Raw genomic sequence first — 23252 nt, forward strand, 5'->3', positions numbered from 1 at the left:
TCTGTCTGTAAAGTCAAGTTTTTAATTTTAAACACTTACATCACTAGTCATCTGAGGCCACGAACAAAAAAAAAATTACGAAAAAGACAAAAGAAGCAAAGTTAAAAAATAATTATTCAAGTAAGTTGTACAATTAAATCTTCAATGCATCTTTGAGAAATTATATGATGCATGAATCAAGAGATCATAATGATTCGCCCTTTCATAGTGAATTAACTAGCCAATGTAATGTGTCAACTGAAGTATCAATCCTAGTATATTCAGAATACCTGATCAATATTAGATATAGCTACTAGCTATAGATTGTATGCACAAAATACAGTGTGAGCCTTTCCATCATTATAACTAATTAGGAACTTTAAGTATACTTTAGTAAACAAATGTCCCAATTTAGTTCGAAGAAGTATTACGTTAGTAATACTTCATGTACATTGTTCGGTATACTTTCTAATCTTATACTTAAGGATTCCTAATAGAATTTACTTCAAGTATACTACTTTTTGCTGTTTTTAATAGGGAAACATCAGACAGGGAAATGTGACTGTGGGGAAGATGGGACAGTGGAACGTGTTATTTTGAGTTGTAGGAAATATATTTGATTAAAAAAAAAAAGTTAATTAGGAAACTTAGTAATATGAAATGAAAGTTGACATCGTTGATTTACTGCAAAAGGAATCAGGAGGCAGAGGATATCAGGTTATATTTGAGTTTTTGAAACAGATTAAATTGCATAACAGGATATAGTTTTTTTTTGTTTTGTTTTTTTGTTGTTGTTTTTTGTTTGTTTTGTTTGTTTTGTTTTTTTGCCATGTGGTCCACACTCCTTATAAGTTGGTGGCGGTAATGCTCACCTAACTTTTTTGCCAACCGCCATAAAAATTTCAACAAGAAGAAGAAGAATACCACTCCGGTACAGATGGCGGCAGAAGAGAGCAACGCTTCCTATGAGCTACCAACTCATAGGAAGAAGAAGAGCGCGGATGTTTGGTAATGTTTACACTGCGAGCTGAGGACACAGCAGGTGAGTAACTAACTCTGTTAGGCATTTTTAAATAATATATTTTAACAAAATAGACTTCTATAATGGCAATAAATCTAATGAGCATCCGGTATGTTTATTTACCGTTTGGATCACCTTTAAGGGATCTACTGTATCCTTTTATACCTGGTTAGTTTTTTTTAGTATCTGCGTAATAAAAATACATGACGATCATTGATGTTACATCTCAATATAAAAACCAAGGTTGAATATTGTTTATTAAACATTTTTTACCCCCTGATTATATTTTTGCTGCTCAACAAAGCTGAAAATTTTCAGAACTCAAAGAAAAGACGTCACTCTCATGTGAGCTGTTTTTAATGGCCTTATTAAAGAAAGCAGAACAGCTCTGATCCAAAGGTTTTAAGCCACATTTTGGCTATAATTCTACTGAGAGGGTCCAATGTTTTCAATTTCACATCAGATGGTAAATGATTCCATGGAAAATCCCACTATATTATTAATAATAACTAATTAATTCATTGAATTAGTTAAGTCATCATGTGTCATATGGCTGCCAGCATGGCCATATAGGCAGTATACAAGACTCCACCCACAATAAACATTACACCACAAACAAACATTAACCAGTTATCAAAGAAACTATGTTGCTAAGGACAGAAAACTCTGTTTCCAAATGGTTTGTGACAAATATTGTTAAAAGTATTATTATTAAATAGTCATCCTAACATGTTTCATGCAACCGAAACATTTTTTTTCTGTTTTACCTTTTAAAAATATTTTCTAATCATTAAACAAAGGACTATGAATGAAAAATGAAATTCATCCTAAATACATTTGAGTTCAGAAAACATGTTTTTTTTTTTTTTTTTTTTTTTTTTTTACAAGTCTCTTTAAATCTGCCCACTTCAACCATCAGAGGAAAAGTATAGCTCTTATGGAGGACACTCATTTTTCCACTTCTAGGAATATTAAATCAGCCAACTGCAAAGTATGTCTTTGTAATTGATCCAGTATTTTATAGCTGCATCCTGACATGGAAGAGATCGACCTGTGGCTCTGCTTAGATGTTATTAGATCATCAAACTTTACAGTGGACCTAACTTGGATACTGTTCCTCTGCACTTGTCTTACATATTCTGGTGTTTATTCCACATGAAATAAGCATTTATTGTCATCATTAATAAGCATTTGGCCACAGTAGGGATTCGGACCCTAGAAGTCCAAGTCTAGGGTATATCTGGTGGCTCTTTGAGGCTCTGACTCCAGCTTCTGTCCACTCACTCCTTGGGTTATCCCTGTTGCTGTAAACCTTTTCCTTCTTCTAGACATTTCATTAGCTGCCTCATCTGGAAGGTGCCGTTGACTCTATTGTGGAAAACTCAACAGTCTTCTCCATGAATGTGTCGGCCATTACAGAACATTTCATCGTCTGTCATACTTGAACTATGTCAGAGAAAGAGTTTCTGATTTTTAGGGCTGCAACTAACGATTATTTTCCAAATCGAATCATCTGTTGATTATTTTTTTGATTAATCGATGAATAGCAAAAGGTTCCTGTAAAAAGATTTTATGCTAAATGAAACCAGGTGAAACTAAATCTTTTCCACCTGAGGAGTTCTAGATAGAGCATATTGACAGACAGAAAATATTTTTTTCAGATGTTTAATTTTAGTTTTTTTTTTTTTACAATTTTGGTATCATTTCTGCTCAAAGTTCTCTGTCAGCTAAAGGCCCATTTTAGAGTCTCTATATGCCAGTTAAGGATTACAAATTTTCATTAGCTGAAAGACCAAATGGTTATTATAACTGGAAAGGGATAAGTGGAGTTAAACTACAAAAAATAATAAACAAAATCCTAATAATAATTGTTCAATAATTCATCTTTATGTACATGTTTGAAGTTTTGTGTTTCACCAGCAGTTAAACATTTAAGATATGGTAAATATTCAAACATATGGTTTCGACCAGTCTTCATAATAAAAGTATTATTTTTTTCCTTTTTCTTTAGAAACCCTTCATGATTTGGTGGAAAATAGAGTAGCTCTGTGCAACCATGGAGGCTGTTGGTGACTTTCTGAATGTCCTCAACATTGAGGTCAGCAGAACAACGGTGACAGTCACCCTTTTCATCATTTTTCTGGGTCTCCTCTACTGGTAAGTACCTTCTAGTATAATCCCATGCTAAAAGAAAGAACATCCTTTACAAATTATCAAGCCTTTTTTCGTATGCATCTTATTTTTCTTAGAGGACGTGCTTAAATTATTTCACTAACTTTTTATTTTGGTATCAAACTAATAGTCATGTAATGCGGTGGTATGTGTGTTTATCTTCTGGTCTACAAAATCACACACACAAAAGAGTGCAACTGAATAAAAACAAGGAACTAATACAGAAACTGAAGGTTTATATTTAATATACATGCATTCCTAATTTTAAAAAGCCTCCTGTCACCCTTTTAGGTATTCAACCTATCCATTTTCAGTCCTCTCCCGGTGTGGAATCAAACACCCAAAGCCAGTGCCTTTCTTTGGCAACATATTCTACTTCCGTGAGGTAAGATTCCCTTTACCAACCAAATGAATGAAAATATATGCAGTGATATTGCTGAATGTATTTCTTATTATAATTGCTCTTGTAATTATAGAAATGTTTTTTTCTGCTTTTGATTCTTAGCAAACATTGCTGAATAGAAAAAAAAACATTTCTTAAAAAAAACAAAAATTTTATTGAAAAATTGCTTCTATTCAGCATCTAATAACTTCGCATCATCTTTTCCTTCCAGAACCTTTAATGCTGCATTAAACAACACGTAATTCAAGTACAGAAAGACTTAATGCTTGCTGCTGCAGTTTTTTAGGGATTTTTTTGTGTATGAGATTTGGAAGGTTGATAAAAAGATAAATTTGCAACATGTTCTGAAGCTCTCAATAATGAGCAGTTTTTATCTGTTTTGTATGCAGATCATATGTAGACTAGTGGTGCGTTTCCATACTGCTACGCTGTCAGTTTGTCTCCAATGTCGAATCAAGGTTAAACTCTGCTGACATGAGTCTGATGCTGTCCCTATCATCCTTTCAGGGTTTTTTCAGACCTCTCACTGAACTTATTAAAACACACGGTAGAGTATGTGGGTAAGGGATACTTCTTGTTTTTCTCTCTCAGTGTTACAGAAAATATAACTCTGGCTGTAAACAGTTTTTACCCAGCTTCATTTAGCTGTAAGCTCACTCTTATTGTGTAATTGTTGTGTTCCAGGTATTACTTGGGCCGCCGGCCTGTGGTTGTGGTAGCAGATCCTGACATGCTCAGATCAGTGATGGTCAGGGATTTCTGCAGCTTCCCAAACAGAATGGTAAGAATGGAACGACATTTGTAACATGTGACTTGAAATACGCTAGATTCTGCTCTAGAATAATGATAACACTGCTTTGTGGGTGGGGTTTCTCTGGAGCAATTCAAGTTTGCCACAAAACCCATGACTGACTGTCTGCTCATGCTGAGGAACGAACAGTGGAAGAGGGTCCGGAGCATCCTGACCCCATCCTTCAGCGCTGCCAAGATGAAAGAAGTGAGATAATAAATAACTTTAATGTGCTCACCATATGATTTTTAAAAATAATAGACCTATACATGAAGTACTGAATATCTTTGATACAGAATCCAGGATCTTTATTATCATTATAAAACCAGCGGCGGCTTGTGGAGTTTTCTCCAGGGGGGGCTATAAATAAAAAATAGACGTATACCAAAAACCAATCAAACGTATAGTAAGTTATCACACCAGTATATTTATATGAATGCCAACAAGAAAAAACATTATGAAAACACTTTTATAAAAAAAAAACATAATTTCATGCATAGGTTTAGTTTTTTTAACATAAATGTTGCCCTTTTAAGGGGTATGTGAATGCAACTCTGTGTTTTGTACGGTCCAATTTGGGGCACAGACCTACAAAAAACAATTTACCAGTTTAATAATGGAGAAGCTATTGGTCAGCTTTATAACTGATATATAAAAACTATTTTCTGAGAATGTGTTTATTTATGAGCAACTATGCAAATTAACAAACGTCTAGAAAAATTACCCTATATTATATTACTTTCCATGTGAATCCCAAATTGTTCATTCGTCTCTGCCTTTTTTTTTAAAGTGCTTTAAATCAGTCCTAACTGTCTTTATCCATGCTGGCTCAGATCCTGACAGAATAAATCTTCATGCTGCTAGCCAAGCCTTCTTGCTAGACCAGATCATGGAAAAGGAAATTTCTTGCACCATTTCTCTCTCCAATGCATCTCCAACGCCCGCGAGTGGACCTCCCAATCACCCACAAAACGTCATAGCGCAGCTCTCCTGAGCTCTTCTATACCGTTGTATTGCAGAGGAGCTACTGCGCATGTGCAACTTTTAACGAGAGTCAAAGGGAAAAGGTTTTTGCGCCCTAGGGCGGAAATACGTGACCAATCCGAAGAAAAATTAAATGATGCTATACTAGTCATTAAACATTATATATGTATGTTACACATCTAAAAATATATATAGAGAGATATATTTCGAAATATTCCACATTTTAATTTAAAATTAAATTATAAATAAAAAATAATTACAAAAAGTTGACACAAAAAGCAGGCAATTAATGGATACCAAACTTCTTACTACTGTTCTGGGTGCTAATAACATTTTGAAGGAGTTTCAGCAGCACTACCATTATCACGAATATCTTATAGTCCCCCGACTGAAGAGATATTAGAATCTCTGCTTAAATGTCAGCCAAACCATTTGCATAGGGACAGATAAAACCTTTCAATAAACCAGACATTATCCTCCACATATCTGATTCAATAATCATTTAAAAAAACTATTTCCATTAATTTCAGACAGAACTATTCACATACTTGTATTAAATTAAACTGCACTTACAATATGCACCACTGTTTGGCGCTATTTCCCTTTTAACTCTGAGCATGGAGCAGCCGGCTTGCTTGGACTCGCAATGAATCACGGAATATCCAAGTCTGCGTAGGATACCACAGACCTGTCTTTCAAGATGGGCGAAATGAAGGATACATGTGGGGCCGCATAACGAGAAGTCTTCCAATCGGAACAGGCCTCGGCACTACGCTATGATGTCACGGCCGATTAAATCTGGCTTCCAGAGGACGCGGCCACTGAATTTGAACTCCGCAACCGTCATACAGCCCAGCACATGCTGCCCTCTACAGCACCCTAAAGGAGCCGCGCTTTTTTGTTTGTTTCAGGACAGATTTGTTGGGATGGATTTTTATTACCGTAATTATAATAAAAAACATAACATAAATCCTGCATTGTGCCTTGGTCTCATATAAAAATCAGTTTGTTTATTTGAAACTTTATGGTATTTTAATCTACCGTCCTCCAGATGTGGCTGGCCTGTTCTTTTCCTGAATTTAGTGAGCGTTTCATCCATTGTCTGGTCCTGGGTAACTGCATCACTGAAGTCTTATTCAGATTCTACTCTGTCCTGCTTCTTCAGTTACTGCCACAACATAATTTATTTTATTTTATTTATTTTCTTGTACTGTAGATGGTTCCACTGATCAACACAGCTGCTGAGGCACTGATGAGGAACCTGCAAGTCCATGCTGACTCAGGGGAAGCGTTTGACCTCCACAGGTAAACCAAAGTGATCGCTACTCAACCTTTTCTCTTTTCCTATCAGGTTCCAGTTCATTTGTTCCTATTGTTTTCTATTGGTAGGTGTTTTGGCTGTTTTACCATGGATGTTATAGCCAGTGTTGCATTCGGCACTCAGGTGGACTCACAGAACAACCCAGATGATCCATTTGTCCACCACGCTCAGATGTTCTTCTCCTTTTCTTTCTTCAGGCCTATCATGTTAGTTTTCAGTAAGTCGTGTAACTTGATCTAATGCAGGAGATTTGAGGTGGAAAGGAAAATCACTAGACTTTGCAGAATACTTTTTTTTTTACCAAATCAAGAGCTTAAACTGGATTTCCTGATTGAACACAACTTGTCATGACCCTTATATGTCAGCCATGGTTACACATTATCATAGTTACTGATAATTAACATAAACATATATAACATCAACTAGTAAGAAAAAATAAATCCTGACATTAATAATAGTGTTCATATTTATCTATTGATTTTTGTATCTAAATTGACAAAAGCAAAAAACACAAAAAGAACTATCAGTCAGAAGCTTCATAGGAATGGATAAATTACTGCTTTTTGCTACTTGGCTTTGGTTGGTTTAAACATTAGCAATCCTCAAACTTTTTTATCTGCAATGTTTGCATTTTATGCTAAATGAGCAATGCTTGTCTTTTTTTGCACAGTGGCTTTTCCCCACATCTTTGCTCCCATTGCCAGATTCCTCCCAAACAAAAGGCGTGACCAGATGAATGGGTTCTTCACCAGCATCATCCAGAAAATCATACAGCAGAGAGAAGAACAGCCTCCCAGTCAGGTGGAGGTCACTTTTTAATTCCTTTTTTAGTTTCATTCAGTTTTATTATGTAAAAAATCTTCTTTAAGGAACCTTTTATATCCAATTATTAATTGATTAATCTAAAAATAATTGGATAAATGAATCGATTAACAAATTAATTGTTAGTTGCAGACCTAGTTTTTACGTCACATTACACCATTCGTTCCCAAATTGGGGTGTGTATGCCCTGGGAGGGGCACAGTGTAATTGCAGGGGTAATTAAAAAAACAAAAGACAATTGATTGTAATGTTAAATTTTGTTACACAGTAAAATAAAACAGGTACAGTTTAGAAAATTACACTTTAAAAAGGGAAGTTTTGAGATTTAAAGGGGATTTTAGATTATTTTATTGAAATATGTATTTCTGCATCTGAGTGTGGAGCGAACATTTATTTTAAATTAAACCAAGAAAGGTTTCAATTTTAAATGGATTTCAAATGGAAGAAAGCATCTGCAATTTCTCAGCACAGAATATGAAAACTTTCAGTATTGATAAAAAAAGCTTAAAAGTGGCTCATGAATTAATATTCTGTCCCTTTTGTTCTGAAACCCTTAAACTCAGTGTTATTTATTCCTGCTACAAATTAAGCTGTTCTGTCTCTTGCCTCAGAGGTTTGTTAGGGAACATTAGAGAGCAACCAGCATCATGAAGACTCAGGAAGCCAGGCAGGAAGTTCTGGTCCTTTAAAGCAGGCTGGGGTTCTGGAATTTAATTCAGTTTATTTATATATCGCCAATTCACAACACATGTCATCTCAAGGCACTTTACATAAGGTATCTTCCTTTTTTCCCCTTTGTGATCCATGGTCCGAGACACACCGGCGCTAAGTTTACCGGGCACTGCGCCACGCTGAAATGTTTGTTGCAGACAGTCGGACAGGAAAAATATTGGTCAGAGAGGTGGGAGAATCTGTTGACAAAAAAAGCTCTAAGCATTTTAGTGATCCGAACTTTATGAAAGAATCGTAGTAAAATAATTTTTTAAAGGAATACAAAAAGGTTCAGGTTGGTCAGATACTGGTTAGTTAAACCCTGGCCTGCATGCAGATACCATTGATGGAACACTGACACTGAACATGAGCATGGTGGTGGCAGCATTATGTTGTGGAAGTTCTTTTCATTAGGTGCAACAGGACAAAACAGGTTAGCATTAGCTTGTTAGCTCGCAGCAAGTAAGAGGTAAGAAAAAGATAAGAGTTCATCAGCTCTTTGTTTCAGCTCTGCAAGAGTTGAGCCCAGTCTCTTCATTGGTTCAGCAGCTTTAATGTGACAAATAAATGTCAAAAAGTGAGAATTTAGGACATTTGCTCTCTGTCGTGTCGTGCTTGTTAGCTAATATCCTCCTGTGAACCCCCTTTTATACCAAAACGCTGCCAATATGATCTCACACAGTAGCTGTAAGTTAGAAACATGACCAGCAGTAGGGATGGAACGGTTTATGAAAACCGTCCGAACCGTTCGGTTCGACTTTCTCGGTTTGATTCGCATGTGTTGCGTTCGGTTCATGCACCGCTCCTTTTTCTCATAGGCGAAGCGTGTACACTCCAGAGCAGATGGTGGCGGTACTGCGACCAAAGCCAACCACCAGTAGTAAACAAGAAGAAGAAGCGAAGCAGCGTAGCAGGAAAAAAATCAATTGTTGTGGAGAATTGTGTGGGTATGGCGAGTGGGAAAGAACAGGAGTTGGAAGACGCGCCAGCAGCACTTTATAGGTATGCTGCATGGGACCACTTTGCATTTAGAGTGACCTACAATGACGGCGGAAAGAAACTTGTGGATAAAAACAGTGTGCAAGCATTGTGCAACACGTTTTGTTTATGCTAACAGCAACACGACCAACATGTCAGGCTAACAGTCAACATACACCGAACTGAATCAAAAACTGTGACCACGAAATCGTGAACCGAACCGTGGATTTTGTGAACCGTTCCACCCCTAATCAGCAGTCGTCTGGAACACGTAAGATACGCAGATATGCGTTGGAGATGAGTTCTTACGTTACGCATAAGTTATGCACAACTTATTCATACGTTTGGATTAGCTAGACACCAAGACTTATGAGTAACTTACACTTAACGTATGTCAATGATCAGATAAGGTACTAGTAACTTATGACCAACGTATGGCATATGCTGGCATGCGTCAGGAGAATGCTCAAAATTTCTCACCTTACTTGCCGTATGTCAACGTGTGCCTGCGGACTTCAGCGTGCTTCACGGTGCTCTTACAGTACCTCGAACAATATTGACCCATAACTTATCCAACATATGCTAGCGTTTTCGCCAGATTTTTTGTACGTCAGGCATACGCTGGCCAAAACGTCAGGGTGTGACAGTGGCTTTATAAGCTTCGTGGTTCAAGTAGCGGCTCATTTTTGGAAAATAGGTAAGCATACTGGCATAAAATCATTATAAAGAATGTATGTGCTTCTAACATCACGTTGTAGCACGATAAGTTCAAGTGGTGTTAGATCACTGTAAGTGGCTAAAAAACAAGTTTTCCTCCACTTTCTGAGAGGTTGAATGTCCATTTCTTGCTTGTAGAGGCGTAGGGACTTCCTCCAGCTGATGTTGGACGCTCGGTCCGGCAAAGAGGCCGTCTCTTTGGAACATTTCGATACAGCAAACCACTCTGACGAGTTGGATCACAGGACCCAGTCATCCGCACCGGATGGGGAAAATGGATCTCCTCCCCCACAGGAGTCACCTGTGAAGCGTCCACAAAGAAAAATGATGAGTGAGGATGAGGTAGTCGGCCAAGCCTTCGTCTTTCTTCTGGCTGGGTATGAGACCAGCAGCAACACCTTAGCCTTCACCTGCTACCTGCTGGCCCTCAACCCTGAATGTCAGTGCAAAGTTCAGGAGGAGGTGGACGATTTCTTCACCAGACATGTGAGTTTGTCGGGTTTTTTTCCGGTCGTTTCTCTTGTTTTCGTGGCATCTCCTTGTTTAAACGAAGTGGACCTCTTTTCAGGATTCTCCAGATTATTCAAATGTGCAGGAACTGAAGTATTTGGACATGGTTGTTAGTGAAGCACTGCGTCTTTACCCCCCTGGCTTCAGGTAAAGGAATATAACTGTCAGTAGATTTATAGTTTTCCTGCTTTTTCGTTTTTTCTGTTTACAAAGCAGTTTTGTTTTTTTATGAACCTAAAGGATATTTTCTCTCGTCAAGGTTTGCTCGAGAAATAGACCATGACTGCGTGGTGAACGGGCAGTTTCTCCCCAAAGGAGCCACATTGGAGATCCCAGCAGGATTCCTGCACTATGACCCAGATCACTGGCCCGAGCCAGACAAGTTCATCCCTGAGAGGTCTTTCAACTCTCTAAATATGTTCATGTTTTTTTTGTTTTTCTGTTTTTTTCAAAAATGAACCTCCTCTTCCGTCTGGCTCCTTCCAGGTTTACACCAGAGGCTAAGGCGAGTCGGCATCCGTTTGTGTACCTGCCGTTTGGGGCTGGACCACGTAACTGTGTGGGAATGAGGCTGGCCCAGTTGGAAATCCGAATGGCTTTGGTCCATTTGTTCCACAAGTTCAGCATCGAGGCCTGCTCTGAGACCAAGGTGGGTTAGCTCAGAATCCTCTTGGTTTCTTTGTCGCCACCACATTTAAAAAGTAGAAGCATGAATTTCTTTCTGCATTTAGGCAAAGCGAAGGTATGAATTATAAATGAAATATTTTCAGCTCTTAATGATTAAAGTTCAGAGCCAGTTTATTTGTTACCCAAAGCTATAAGCCTTATTTTGCTGACTATAGCACTAAACGACCTTAAAAAAAGAAGCTCATTTGCATTATTTTTTACCTGTTTTTAATTCTCAAATACTTTTAAAATCAATTAGATATTTGGGTATCTGCTGATACCACATTTTTCCAAGGTAAATATCTCACACTCAATGGTTCATAGATTGTATTCAAACCCCTTGGGACATTTTCACAGTTTGTACAATTACAACCACAAATCTCTGTGTTTTTTGGCTTACATAAGAATGACCTTCAGAAGTTGCGGGGAATGTGTTCAAATCATTATTTTTAAGGTCTTGATGAGAAGAAGAACAGACCATAGTTTGATAAAAGCATTTGCATAAAAGAAGCAATCAGGGTTTCTGTGCATCATGGGCTCAGCTCTGAATTAATACCTTATGACCTCTGACCCCTCTGAAGATGCTCTGCTGTTTCAGAGTGGTTTCTTGTGGGCGGAGTTTGTAATTATTTGAATTTTTTTTCCGGAAGGATAGGCTGCCCCAGTATTGGTTTAACCCAATATGTCCAGTACTGTGACAGGGTTTGGTCAACTGATGAACACAAGAGGGTGTCCCCTAACTGGCCTCGCTTGACCTTAAACAAAACCTCTCTTGGTTTTCACAACTTATTCTTGCCCTCCTTAATATTACTGTTGGTCTATCCTCTCTCCATAATCAGATACGGTTCTCCCAGCCCTGCTGGGTTCCTTAGTTTTAATTTTCTTGGTTCTCATTCCTCGGTATGGAGCACACTACACTTTTTTTTTGTTTTAATTTGCCTTACTTGATTATGGTTGAAAGAAATATGTGAACAATTAAGGAGGTATGGATATTCCTACAAAGCTCTGTGCATGCATCTGTAAATGCATCTCCTTCCTATTTTCGTTTCAGGTTCCTCTTGACCTGAAATCCTCCAGCACCCTGGGACCCAAGGAAGGCATATATGTGAAAATCAAAAAAAGAAGCAGCGGACATGGACTTAAACACTCTGCATCAAATGATTAGAAACCCACCTGCAATTCTGAGGGTTAACAGCAGTAGTAGTCCCTGCTTCACTGGGAGCACGGGAACTTAATGCCGTATTTCTGCAGTCTGAAATCATACCTCTTGATTTACACTGTTACTTATAGTTTGCAAATCCTAATTGTTTTGCTCTTAATGTGAACTGATTCAAATACTGTGTTGTTGTTCGACATGAAGACGGGTTTGCGACCTAAGTTCAGATGGATATACATTTGATAGTTCTTGCTTTAGAAATAAGGGTTGCTGCACAAAACTGGTTGCAGAATTAAAATGATATGGAAAAATCAAAGTAGCATCTTTTAAAGGTGCCTTTCAGATTATTTGTATTATAATGAATAATTCTTTAAAGGCCTCTTGGTTCTGAACAGGATCTACTGGATGACAGCAAAACCTACTAAGTGGCTTACATTAACTCCTAAGCTAACTACCAGCTCTTCCAAACCTTTAAGTAAACCAATTATTCCAACAATGCATGATTTTTTTATCTAGAAGAAAACATTTAACACTTTTTAATCTCTTGTTTTATTTTTTTGCATAAATATAGCCACAGCAGCTAGGATTGGCTTACTACCCTAAATAATGTTATTATGATGGACCATTATGAAGAGTTACTGATTTCCTTTTAGGTTTTGTTTATATGCATAGGATGTAGGACATATTTTAAAGCTAATTTAACATGGTTATTTTGACAACCTCTGGGTTAAGTCCTTATTTTGTTTAAGGGAAAAATTTGCACAATAAGAGAAATTTACTTTGAATTAATCAAAATGTTAATTGCTGTGTTAATTGCAAATATTAAAATGCGCTGAATGTAGCACTTGAATAACTTTGTAAATAAAAAGATTATCAAGTGACCAGATCTCATTCTGTTTTGGGTTTTTTTTACATTGCACATTCTACATCTGTACATTGGATCCATATTTCATCTTAGACTTAAGATTAAGAAAAACTTTGTCATTTTATATACACAAAGTGTATACTAAAAGAAAACAGTGTAATGAAAATTACAATTTATAAAGTGCAACAGTGATCAACAATATAAACCGTGCAGGACAAAAGGAAACCAGGTCAAAAGTAATAGTGCAAAAAGGCAGTCATATGGAAAGGTTCAGAGCAGTGCAAAATAAAAATGGTGTAGATCAATGAGCTGTGTTCTATTTAAAGGGATTTATAAAAAAAAATAAATAAATCAGCCACGTTGGTAGTGAAAATATGATGTTGCAAGTGTGATGCAGAGTCCAGTTTAAAGTTCTGCAGTTCAACAGTCTGGTGGCAGTGGGGTAAAGCTGTTGCAGAACCTATTTATTCACCATTTTTATTTTTACTATGACATATTAGTAAGGAGTTTACCCAGACATCTGTCAAGCATGATTTCGCTCTTTGCACATCCATAAATATTTTGGTCACATACTTTTTAGATTTCACTCTGTTGTTTCTGTTTTAATCTGATCCTTTCAGGGCTATAAGGGATGCTAGAGTTTTTTTTGCAGGGTATACGTGGTATAATTTCCATTCACAGAGCAACAGAGAGATGGACAGCACCTACTGAGTTGGAGAGAAGTTTACTTACCGTAACTTTATCATGGCTTGTTCTCATATGCAGTCAATGATCACTTTTAAATTTTCACCCTCCAAAAATGATTAGAATTTAACATGAATTTAAAGTCAATTTCAGAAACATGTATACATAAAATATTAGATTATGACTCCTTTAGAGACAAGTTTTATCTGTTCTTACTTTAGGTAGATTTTAGGTAAGACATGCAGTTCTAAACAGAAAATCATTGCACTCATTTTATCTGATCCACAAAGGGTCTGATAATTGAATAAATATTTCCAACAAGTTCCAGAGAAAGCACAATTTTGTGGCCATGGTTCTGGCCTAACTCTTGCTGGAATTTGACCACTCTTCTTATCAGGATTTGTGGAGTTAATTTTGTTTCTGTTTGTTTTCTGGCTTGGACTCGGTTCCTAGGCATAGATTAAAACGGGCTAAAAAAATTCAGGATGGTGTTAATTCCAGAAATTAAAGTAAATTAAAATCTGATTTTTTTGTATTCTAAAATGGGTGTTTGGAGTCATCCTGTTCAAAACCCCCCCCAAAAAAAAAAAAATGAAAACAATTCAAAAATCAAGTTTCTGATTGTTCTTTGTGAATTTGAAGAATTGGAAAGCAGTTCTCTAAATTGTGCATTGCACCACTACCACAAGCAGCAAGAGTCCCACAGAAGTAGCTACCACCCCCATCTGGCGGGGGGTATCCGGTTGTTTCCCTCCAAGCGTTCATGAAGTATACAGGCCATGGTAGGATTCAGGCAGTACTTGTGTCAGTGGTTCCTCTCTGGTTCCTGACCATTTTAACTAAGTGTTTTTCTTTGTGGACTCAGATGGTTTTTTTCAGGTTTATTCAATTATTGAATGAATGCAACCTTCATAAAATCATGCGACCTTTTGGTTGAAGCTAAACTGTGCCAGAGAACTAGTCTCTTTGAAATAATTTCTAACCCTCCTTATAAGAAGAGCAGTGTGAATGTCCTTCCAGGAATGTTGCCACAGTGGCTTGAAAGTGTCCTGTATATCTGCAACCTGATAAAAGTTACTTAGTGTCGAAATACTGATGTGTTTGTTTTTACAGGGCTGTAAAAAAATATTTCCCTCCTTATAGACCTTTTTTCTGTTGTTGTCCCTCTTGATTTTAATGTCAGATATGAATAAGTTGACTAAATACAAAAATCTGTTTTCAAATCCAGATTTCTTCTTGAGAAAAGAACCTCAACCAACCTGGCCAGATGCAATAATGATTGTTGTGTTATGGTGTTATGAAGATGAACGTCACTAACCAGTTTAACCTGTTTACTGTATTTTAAAGCAGAGGAATTTTGGTTAGGCAACAGCACATAGTTGTCAGTTACAGTATCCTCTCTATGCTGTTGAGTCATTACCTCTGACAGTTAAGACCTGCTGTGTTTTAGATGGTGTTTTTTTTTACTCTTGAAGCCTACCTCATGTTGTCAGATCAGTACTTTATTTGTTGGGAAGGGTGTCAAGATTAAAGTAGCTTTAAATAAATCACTTCATGATTGTTTATACCAGTAATTCTTTGTCCCCATGCATAGTCCCTGAGATAAGTGATCAGGTAGGGTTCACAGCCTTATTGTGGGTGAAGTTTTGGTTGATCAAAATTCTGGTGGGATTTGAACCAGATGCCTGTGAGTTAACCCTCCAAACCATAAATCTCTCTATGTTATTACCTATTCTCATTAAACATTTAGGTTTATTTGTTTTATTTCACTTGGATATCAAGGGATGTCAAAATCTGGAGCTGTTATTGGTTTAACAAGGATTTGAATTCCAAAGGTCCTACTCTCTTTTTAAGACTTTTTACTTTCAGTTTTTGACTTTAAAAGTATTGCTTTTAGGATTTAAACTCATTTGACACATTTACCAGTAATAGATTTGTTCACTAAGTTGCCAGGTAATTTTTTATTTTATATATTTAAGAGTCTCTATAAATTCTTAAACAGACTGACACCAATATCATTGTGGACTTACAGGTGCTGGTCATAAAATTAGAATATCATGAAAAAGTTGATTGATTTCAGTAATTCCATTTAAAAAGTGAAACTTGTATATTATATTCATACATTACATACAAACTCATATATTTCAGATGTTTATTTTGTTTAATTTTGATGATTACAAATGACAACAAATGAAAATCTCAAATTCATCATATCAGAAAATTAGAATATTACTGAAGACCAATAAAAACAAAGGATTTATAGAAATGTTGGCCAACTGAAAAGTATGAACATGAAAAGTATGAGCATGTACAGCACTCAGTATTTAGTTGGGCCTCCTTTGGCCTGTATTACTGCAGCAATGCGGCGTGGCATGGAGTCGATCAGTCTGTTGCACTGCTCAGGTGTTATGATAGCCCAGGTTGCTCTAATAGTGGCTTTTAGCTCTTCTGAATTGTTGGGTCTGGTGTATTGCATCTTCTTCTTCACAATACCCCATAGATTTTCTATGGGGTTAAGGTCAGGAGAGTTTGCTGGCCAATTAAGAACAGGGATACCATGGTCCTTCAACCAGGTACTGGTAGCTTTGGCACTGTGTGCAGGTGCCAAGTCCTGTTGGAAAATGAAATCTGCATCTCCAAAAAGTTGGTCAGCTGCAGGAAGCATGAAGTGCTCTAAAACTTCCTGGTATGTGGCTGCGTTGACCCTGGACCTCAGAAAACACAATGGACCAACACCAGCAGATGACATGGCACCCCAAACCATCACTGACTGTGGAAACTTTACACTGGACTTCAAGCAACGTGGATGAAGTGCCTCTCTTCTTTTCCTCCAGACTCTGGGACCTTGATTTCCAAAGGAAATGCAAAATTTACTTTCATCAGAGAACATGACTTTGGACCACTCACCAGCAGTCCAGTCCTGTTTCTCTTTAGCCCAGGCAAGACGCTTCTGACGCTGTCTGTGGTTCAAGAGTGGCTTGACACAAGGAATGCGACAGCAGAAACCCATGTCTTTCATACGTCTGTGTGTGGTGGTTCTTGAAGCACTCACTCCAGCTGCAGTCCACTCTTTGTGAATCTCCCCCACATTTTTGAAGGGGTTTTGTTTCACATTCCTCTCCAGGGTGCGGTTATCTCTCTTGCTTGTACACTTTTTTCGACCACATCTTTTCCTTCCCTTCGCCTCTCTATTAATGTGCTTGGACACTGAGCTCTGTGAACAGCCAGCCTCTTTAGCGATGACCTTTTGTGTCTTGCCCTCCTTGTGCAAGGTGTCGATGGTCGTCTTTTGGACAACTGTCAAGTCAGCAGTCTTCCCCATGATTGTGTAGCCTATAGAACTAGACTGAAAGACCATTTAAAGGCTTTTGCAGGTGGTTTGAGTTAATTAGCTGATTAGAGTGTGGCACCAGGGGCCATCAATTTTGAACCTTTTCACAATATTCTAATTTTCTGATATGATGAATTTGAGATTTTCATTTGTTGTCATTTGTAATCATCAAAATTAAACAAAATAAACATCTGAAATATATGAGTTTGTATGTAATGTATGAATATAATATACAAGTTTCACTTTTTAAATGGAATTACTGAAATCAATCTACTTTTTCATGATATTCTAATTTTATGACCAGCACCTGTACATGAACATGTACCACCTGGTGGCGTCAGATTATCACAGACAGTTTTAGCCCTGAGAAACTTCACAGTTCCTAAAGACAATTTTTTCACCCCTTTGATCTCCAGCATTGCACACATTTTTATTTTATTTAGGTGGCACCCATGTCTTAGTAGATCTGTAGTTGGGCCATCCTCTCTCCATGTTAAGGTGATGGATTGAACAGAACTGAAATATTGTTTTGGAACCCAACCCTTAAACCTTTCCAGGAAGTTTTCCCTGGTCTGAGCCTGATTTTTATTATGCATGTTTCTACTCCTACAAATGTGCAGTCCTGAAAGAACTACTGTATTTTGTTTAGATTGTAATACAGATAAGACTCTACTTTGATAGGCAACTTTTAAAGACAGTTGACTGCATTTGATTTTATTTTAGGCATCAGGCTCAAGGGGGCTGTATGGAAATTCTTGCCTTATTCATGAATGATGTTTCTGAACACTCTGTCCTTTCTTCTCTTTCTGAAATGATGAAATACTTTGTGTTGTTCATTTTCATAAAACGAAAATGAAAGCTCAGTGGTAATGCAGTGCTAAAATTCCAGGGATATGAACCCTTCTGCGAAACCCTTTAACTAGATTCAATTTTTTTTACCAGTTCTGTCGCATAACCAGCACTTCATTTCACACAGCTGCTTGAATCTGTTGCAGGGTTTTCTCCACATGGTGTCACTGCAGGCATAAACGTCACACCAAGGCCATCTAAAACTGTAGGTCTATTTTTTATCCATTTTACAAGATGCCCCATTCCTTTGTGGGTCCCCTCAGTCGTGGGAAGATTCACATTTTATTTCACACTGCTTGGTTTATGAGCCAGCTTATAAAAAATACATGTTCTTGACCTCAGTATTGATGTGTTGGAGTGCGCTGGACATGCTGCAGGCAGACCAAGATGGTACAGTTGTGCAGAATGCGGCACAGAAGTTTTGTGGAGTAGCATTAAAAGTGAAGCATTAGTAATGGGAAGACAAATGTTCACGAAAGAGATGGTAAAATTCATCTTATGATGCCAATAAAGCTCCTCGAATTGGATTGAGCGAGTGAAAATGAGAGGGGGGTGGTGGTGGAAGACAATGGATGACAGATGGTAGATAGCAGACCGAAATATAGGAAGAAGGGAAAGGGAGAGAAGGGACAGAGAGATGAAGCTGCAGACAGTAATCAAAATGGAAAGAGAGTGATACAGCGATGGAGGGATACAGTGCAACTAGCAGGGAAGGATGGGACAAAATCATAAGAGAAAGAAGGGATAAAAGCAAAGAACAAGTGTCTCAAAGGACTTATGCTGTTCTATCTGCAGTGCAGCTCAGGTCAAGGCCTCTCAGGCTCTGCAACATCCTGCTGCATCAACACCACCATGATTGATTGCTGCTTTGTGTCTCTGATTAAGATGCTTTGCCTGCTTTTATTGAAAACTTGTGTGCTTTCCTCCCTTCTGCCAGTCTCCCACCTTTTATTTTGTTGCCCGTCTCTCGATTAAAGGTCTTACTTCCTTTTTCTTTTCTTCAAAGGTCAATATCATCAGTTAGAGATAAATTTTGCTGACTCCTCTATTATTTCACCAAACAGGGAAAGACGAGAGGCTCTGTTAGAAGCTCAACTTACTCTTGAGTACTTATGCATCAGAGAAATAGCTTTTGTATGGAGAAATTTTGTGTACTCAGCTTCCTACCTGGATTACCAGGACTTAAAGACATCTTAAGGTGGGTTTGACTAGTTTTAGTCCACTTCATAATGAGTCAGTTATTTTTCCATTTTTAGCTGTAATTCTTTCATCAAATGGCACCGACAATGTGTAATGCAGAGCAATTAAAGTCACATAGAGATTGCACAGAACTTGTCTGATTTGACATATTTTTTTGTGTCAGAATAAGTATGGAAAAAACACAATGGAATAAATGTTGTCACATTTATTTTCAAACTTAAGTGATAATCTTGTTTTCTAAATGCAGTTTCCATGATAATCACTTAAGCTGATGGACATTTAGTGTTATTTTATAATATCCAAGCTCACTCTTGAATGGGTGCTATGCTGAGTAGCTTTTAGCTTGATGAGAAATTCCTAATTTTCTAAGATGAGATCACTCAGTCTACTTTTTACGCAGATATTGTAAGATACTGACTGTCGATATGTAATTCTCACAATTTTACATGTAACAAATCACATGTTTTTATCTAACTCATCAGTGTGTTTAAACAGCATGGCTCTTATAAGGATGGCTATATTGGGGGACACACTACACTCTGAAAGTCTCTTTCTCCTGCATAGACCTGATCAGTCAGGGCAAACTGTAGAAAACAGACACCAGTGCTGCATGCCGTCAGTACTTTCATGTCATAGTAAACTCTCTATTGATTACTACAGAGAAATAACTCTCCCAGGGAGGATTGTATAAATACTATACTGACACGACAAGAGATAAAAATATCATAAAGTACAATATGAATCTTGTTAGGATATTATTTACAACCCCAAACTATATATTACTTTCTTAGGGGCTATTTTTACTATATTACAGAGGATCTTATTGTCTTATTGAAGAATAATACAAGTTTCAAATGATGCTTCTGCAGTTATTTGTCTGAAACCTCTTGGGTTCAACATTTTAAATAGGTAAATATCCCAAAATTTGATTTTGAGGATTTTTTAATCTTTCATAATGTATAGATTAATTATAGTGAAATATTCCAAGCAATTTTTTCTTGTAATTTTTAAGATGATTTTACATAAGATAAAAAGGAGTGTGTCTTGAAAAGTGAAAATGACTCTACTCCTTGTGAAGTAAATACCATTATGTTTGCTGCTAAATACTTATGAGTGTAGGGCAAGTATTTTAATGCATTTAATCTGAATTAAGTAATACTAAGAATTTACAACTATCTACAAAATCATTTTAGTGCTTTTTTTTACTTCATTTTTTTAAATCTTTGCAATTTTTTTTTTACATTGGCTAAACTTCTGATGACACACAGTATATACTGTAGTAAAGTCCTGCTGTACTACAGTATCCTATACATAAATAAAATTTCTATTCTTTTTTCACTAGATTTAGTTCTAAAACACATTTTTTTTAAAACCACACAAAATGTTCAATCATTTAGCACAATTTCATGAGGAAAATTTTCAGCTTTCACTTTGTCACGCAAAATTCTACAAGCATTTTGGCACAAACCACCACATGTGCAAACACAGTTTTACATGAATGTAGCATACTTCTTTTTTTTCCCTGCAATTACCATATGTACAGTAAATTTCTGTTTATTGTACAGCTTTGTGTTGGTTGGATGTTCTTTTCCTTCTGGGCAAAATAAAATATAATAAACATTTTATAAGATACAGTGTTAAATCCAAATATGCTGCCTTGATGACCCTGATACTGCACATGCTACATTTGACCTCCCGCCCATCATTAGACATAATACACATTCAAGATCATTTTCTTAATGTATTGGAAAAACAAAATGTGTTTTAAGGTGTAACAGTATTTCCATGTAGCTTATTTTTTCTCATACTGTCCTGACTGATTGATTTAATTATTATTTTGTTTCCTCCGTAGCATAGTTAGCATGCTCTAAAATCTTTGTGTCTGACTAGCACATGGTGTTCTGTCAAAATTGACAGCTTGGGCTGAAAAGCTAATTGAGATCCAGGGGAGTGTGGCTGCAGTTCTGGATGTGCAAGTCCTGGGTAGATAAAGATTTGCACAACAGGAGGATATTTTTACATTTCACAACTGCAATTCTGACTAATGGAGGAGGGAAGGGGTTGTTATCTTACTTGGATGTCCATTAAAAATATGAATACGAAAGGTGTAATATTTAAGATCTCTGTTCTCTTAAAAATTAACTAGAGAAAGTTTTTTTAAATTTCAAAACTGGCTTTCAGGATGTCATGAATATCTTAAGATGTGTTTGTCTGTTAATTGTTGCTGTTTTATAATAGTATTCAAGTTTCAAACTTTAATAGTTCCATTTGTGTCATGATGGGTTTAAGGTGCCTAACCCATATGCAGAAAACACTCAAGAGGCTGAGAAAAAGTTCAAAGGTTTATTTACAAGAAGTACAATAAATATCATGAACTGGTCCTTGGTAGGTTGACTGGTCACGCAGGGGTTCACCACTGAGGGGGGGACAGAGAGGTTAGTGTTGATCCAAGTATTGCAGGTTTTTCTGGTGTACAAGGGAGTACCTGTTCTGAAGTTCAGCGGAGCAGTCGAGGGGGGGAACCTTTAGGATCCAGAGGCTAGTCGGCAGGCAGAGGGCTGAGGGCGGAGGCTTACTCAGTGCAGGCAGACGGATTCCAGACAGAGTTCCTTCTCAGTTATAGAGATGAAAGGGTTTTTTTTCTCTTTGTGAACCTCATACACAGGCTTCAGGACACATATGACTTACAAAAAGTTAATAATAACCTCTAAAATAAGTTTGTAGGTTACTAAAAAAGTGGTCTGATAGGACAGGGTTGTTAGAAATACTGTTATTTATTTAGTGTCATGCCATATGTCAGCACAACACTTCAATTATGAAGATGAGAATGAAAGGAACTATTCACATTTTGAAAAAGTCAATCAAGCCTAAGATAGCATTAAATACTGCATTTAAGCTCTCACATTCAATAAGTGTTGACACACCCTACTATAATGATCAGTATGTATCACAAAATCAGATAGGAACTCCGAAAACTCATCTAAAAATTTAAAGAAAGGACCTGGTAGATGGTAGATGGTACAAACTTACAAGCAGAATAGCTTTGCTGCTTTACAATATGGATGGTGAAACTAAGGGTTAGTGTAATTTAACCAACTTACTCATGGGTGTGAGATTTGTCAATCGCTGCAATGGAATATACAGGAACTGACTTATACAATGGTGTTTAGTATTTAACAAATCACTGTGCACTGTTCTGCAAAACACATGAGGCTGACTTTGTAATAAAAGCAATGAGTATCTGGGCCCTATTTAAAAAAAACAAAAACAAAGACAAGGTATTAAACTAGTATTTTTTTTTAGATATTATAGCCTAATTAAACAGCAACCTGGCTTCACAAAGGCAGTAACAAATCAGTTACTATTGTGATTTATTCTATGCAGCTAGCCCTTGAAGACTAGTTCAATAGGGAGGCTTATTCAAACTAGAGTGGTGTATCTGCTCAGTCACTGATCAGAAACCATTACTTGAGATCATGGGTGGACACATACATTTACAGGACAGGACAGGGGACTGACCACCCAAAATTCAAACTATTTTAAATCCTCAGTTGCCGTTCATACTCTTAATAAATGTATTCATTTTTAATAACCCTACATAAAAAAACATCATATATTTTATATAGTCATATAGTTTTTTTCATTTTAACATTATTCTGGTAGCCTATACCAATATTACCTTTATACTTTTATATTGTTAGGATTCCAAGAGAGAGATTCCAAGCTCTATGCCCTAAACACTAGGCTGGCAATCCCCGAGGCTAGGTTATCTAGCTTGATCTTATCCTGAGATTTCTAAATTCAGTTGTTGTAAAATAGGGTCATGCTCTAATGTTTTGTTCCTTGAAAAAAAGGTCTAGGTCATCATTTCCATTCCTCATAGGGTCTAAACTCATCAATTCTCATATTTTTCTTATAAATGGTTACTCTTTCAAAGTTTTTTCCAGAAATTGGCAAACTAGTGCTCTAAGAGGAATTGATATAGTTTGGAAGGTACAGTTTAGCAGGAGAATTGATGGGTTTAAAGATGTTGTGTGGTTTTTTTTTATTGTGTGTAGAATTCTTAGAATATGTGGCATATTTTCAGAGTATG

At 36.9% G+C, this 23252-nt stretch overlaps 1 protein-coding gene across 1 annotated transcript; it reads left to right on the forward strand.

Moving 5' to 3' along the window:
* The first annotated feature begins 886 nt into the window (after positions 1-886).
* On the forward strand, positions 887-13116 carry tbxas1 (thromboxane A synthase 1 (platelet)). Its single transcript, XM_038290995.1, has 14 exons — positions 887-1021; positions 3012-3157; positions 3464-3557; positions 4083-4135; positions 4260-4356; positions 4456-4572; positions 6566-6654; positions 6739-6887; positions 7341-7471; positions 10037-10384; positions 10467-10555; positions 10668-10805; positions 10895-11057; positions 12126-13116. Exons 2-14 carry the CDS (start codon positions 3057-3059, stop codon positions 12237-12239), a joined length of 1683 nt encoding a protein of 560 aa, XP_038146923.1. The 5' UTR covers positions 887-1021; positions 3012-3056; the 3' UTR covers positions 12240-13116.
* The last annotated feature ends 10136 nt before the right edge of the window (positions 13117-23252 follow it).

Source organism: Cyprinodon tularosa, unplaced genomic scaffold (assembly GCF_016077235.1).
Source record: "Cyprinodon tularosa strain WSP-4 unplaced genomic scaffold, ASM1607723v1 ctg290, whole genome shotgun sequence".
In the NCBI taxonomy this organism is placed as follows: Eukaryota; Metazoa; Chordata; class Actinopteri; order Cyprinodontiformes; family Cyprinodontidae; genus Cyprinodon; species Cyprinodon tularosa.

Excerpts from the sequence above, each read along its gene's own strand:
- tbxas1 (XM_038290995.1), top strand. The coding sequence starts at position 3,057 with ATGGAGGCTGTTGGTGACTTTCTGAATGTCCTCAACATTGAGGTCAGC. Across the intron at positions 3,158-3,463 it reads TTTCTGGGTCTCCTCTACTG|GTATTCAACCTATCCATTTT; the intron begins GTAAGTACCTTC and ends TCACCCTTTTAG. Across the intron at positions 4,357-4,455 it reads GCAGCTTCCCAAACAGAATG|CAATTCAAGTTTGCCACAAA; the intron begins GTAAGAATGGAA and ends GTTTCTCTGGAG.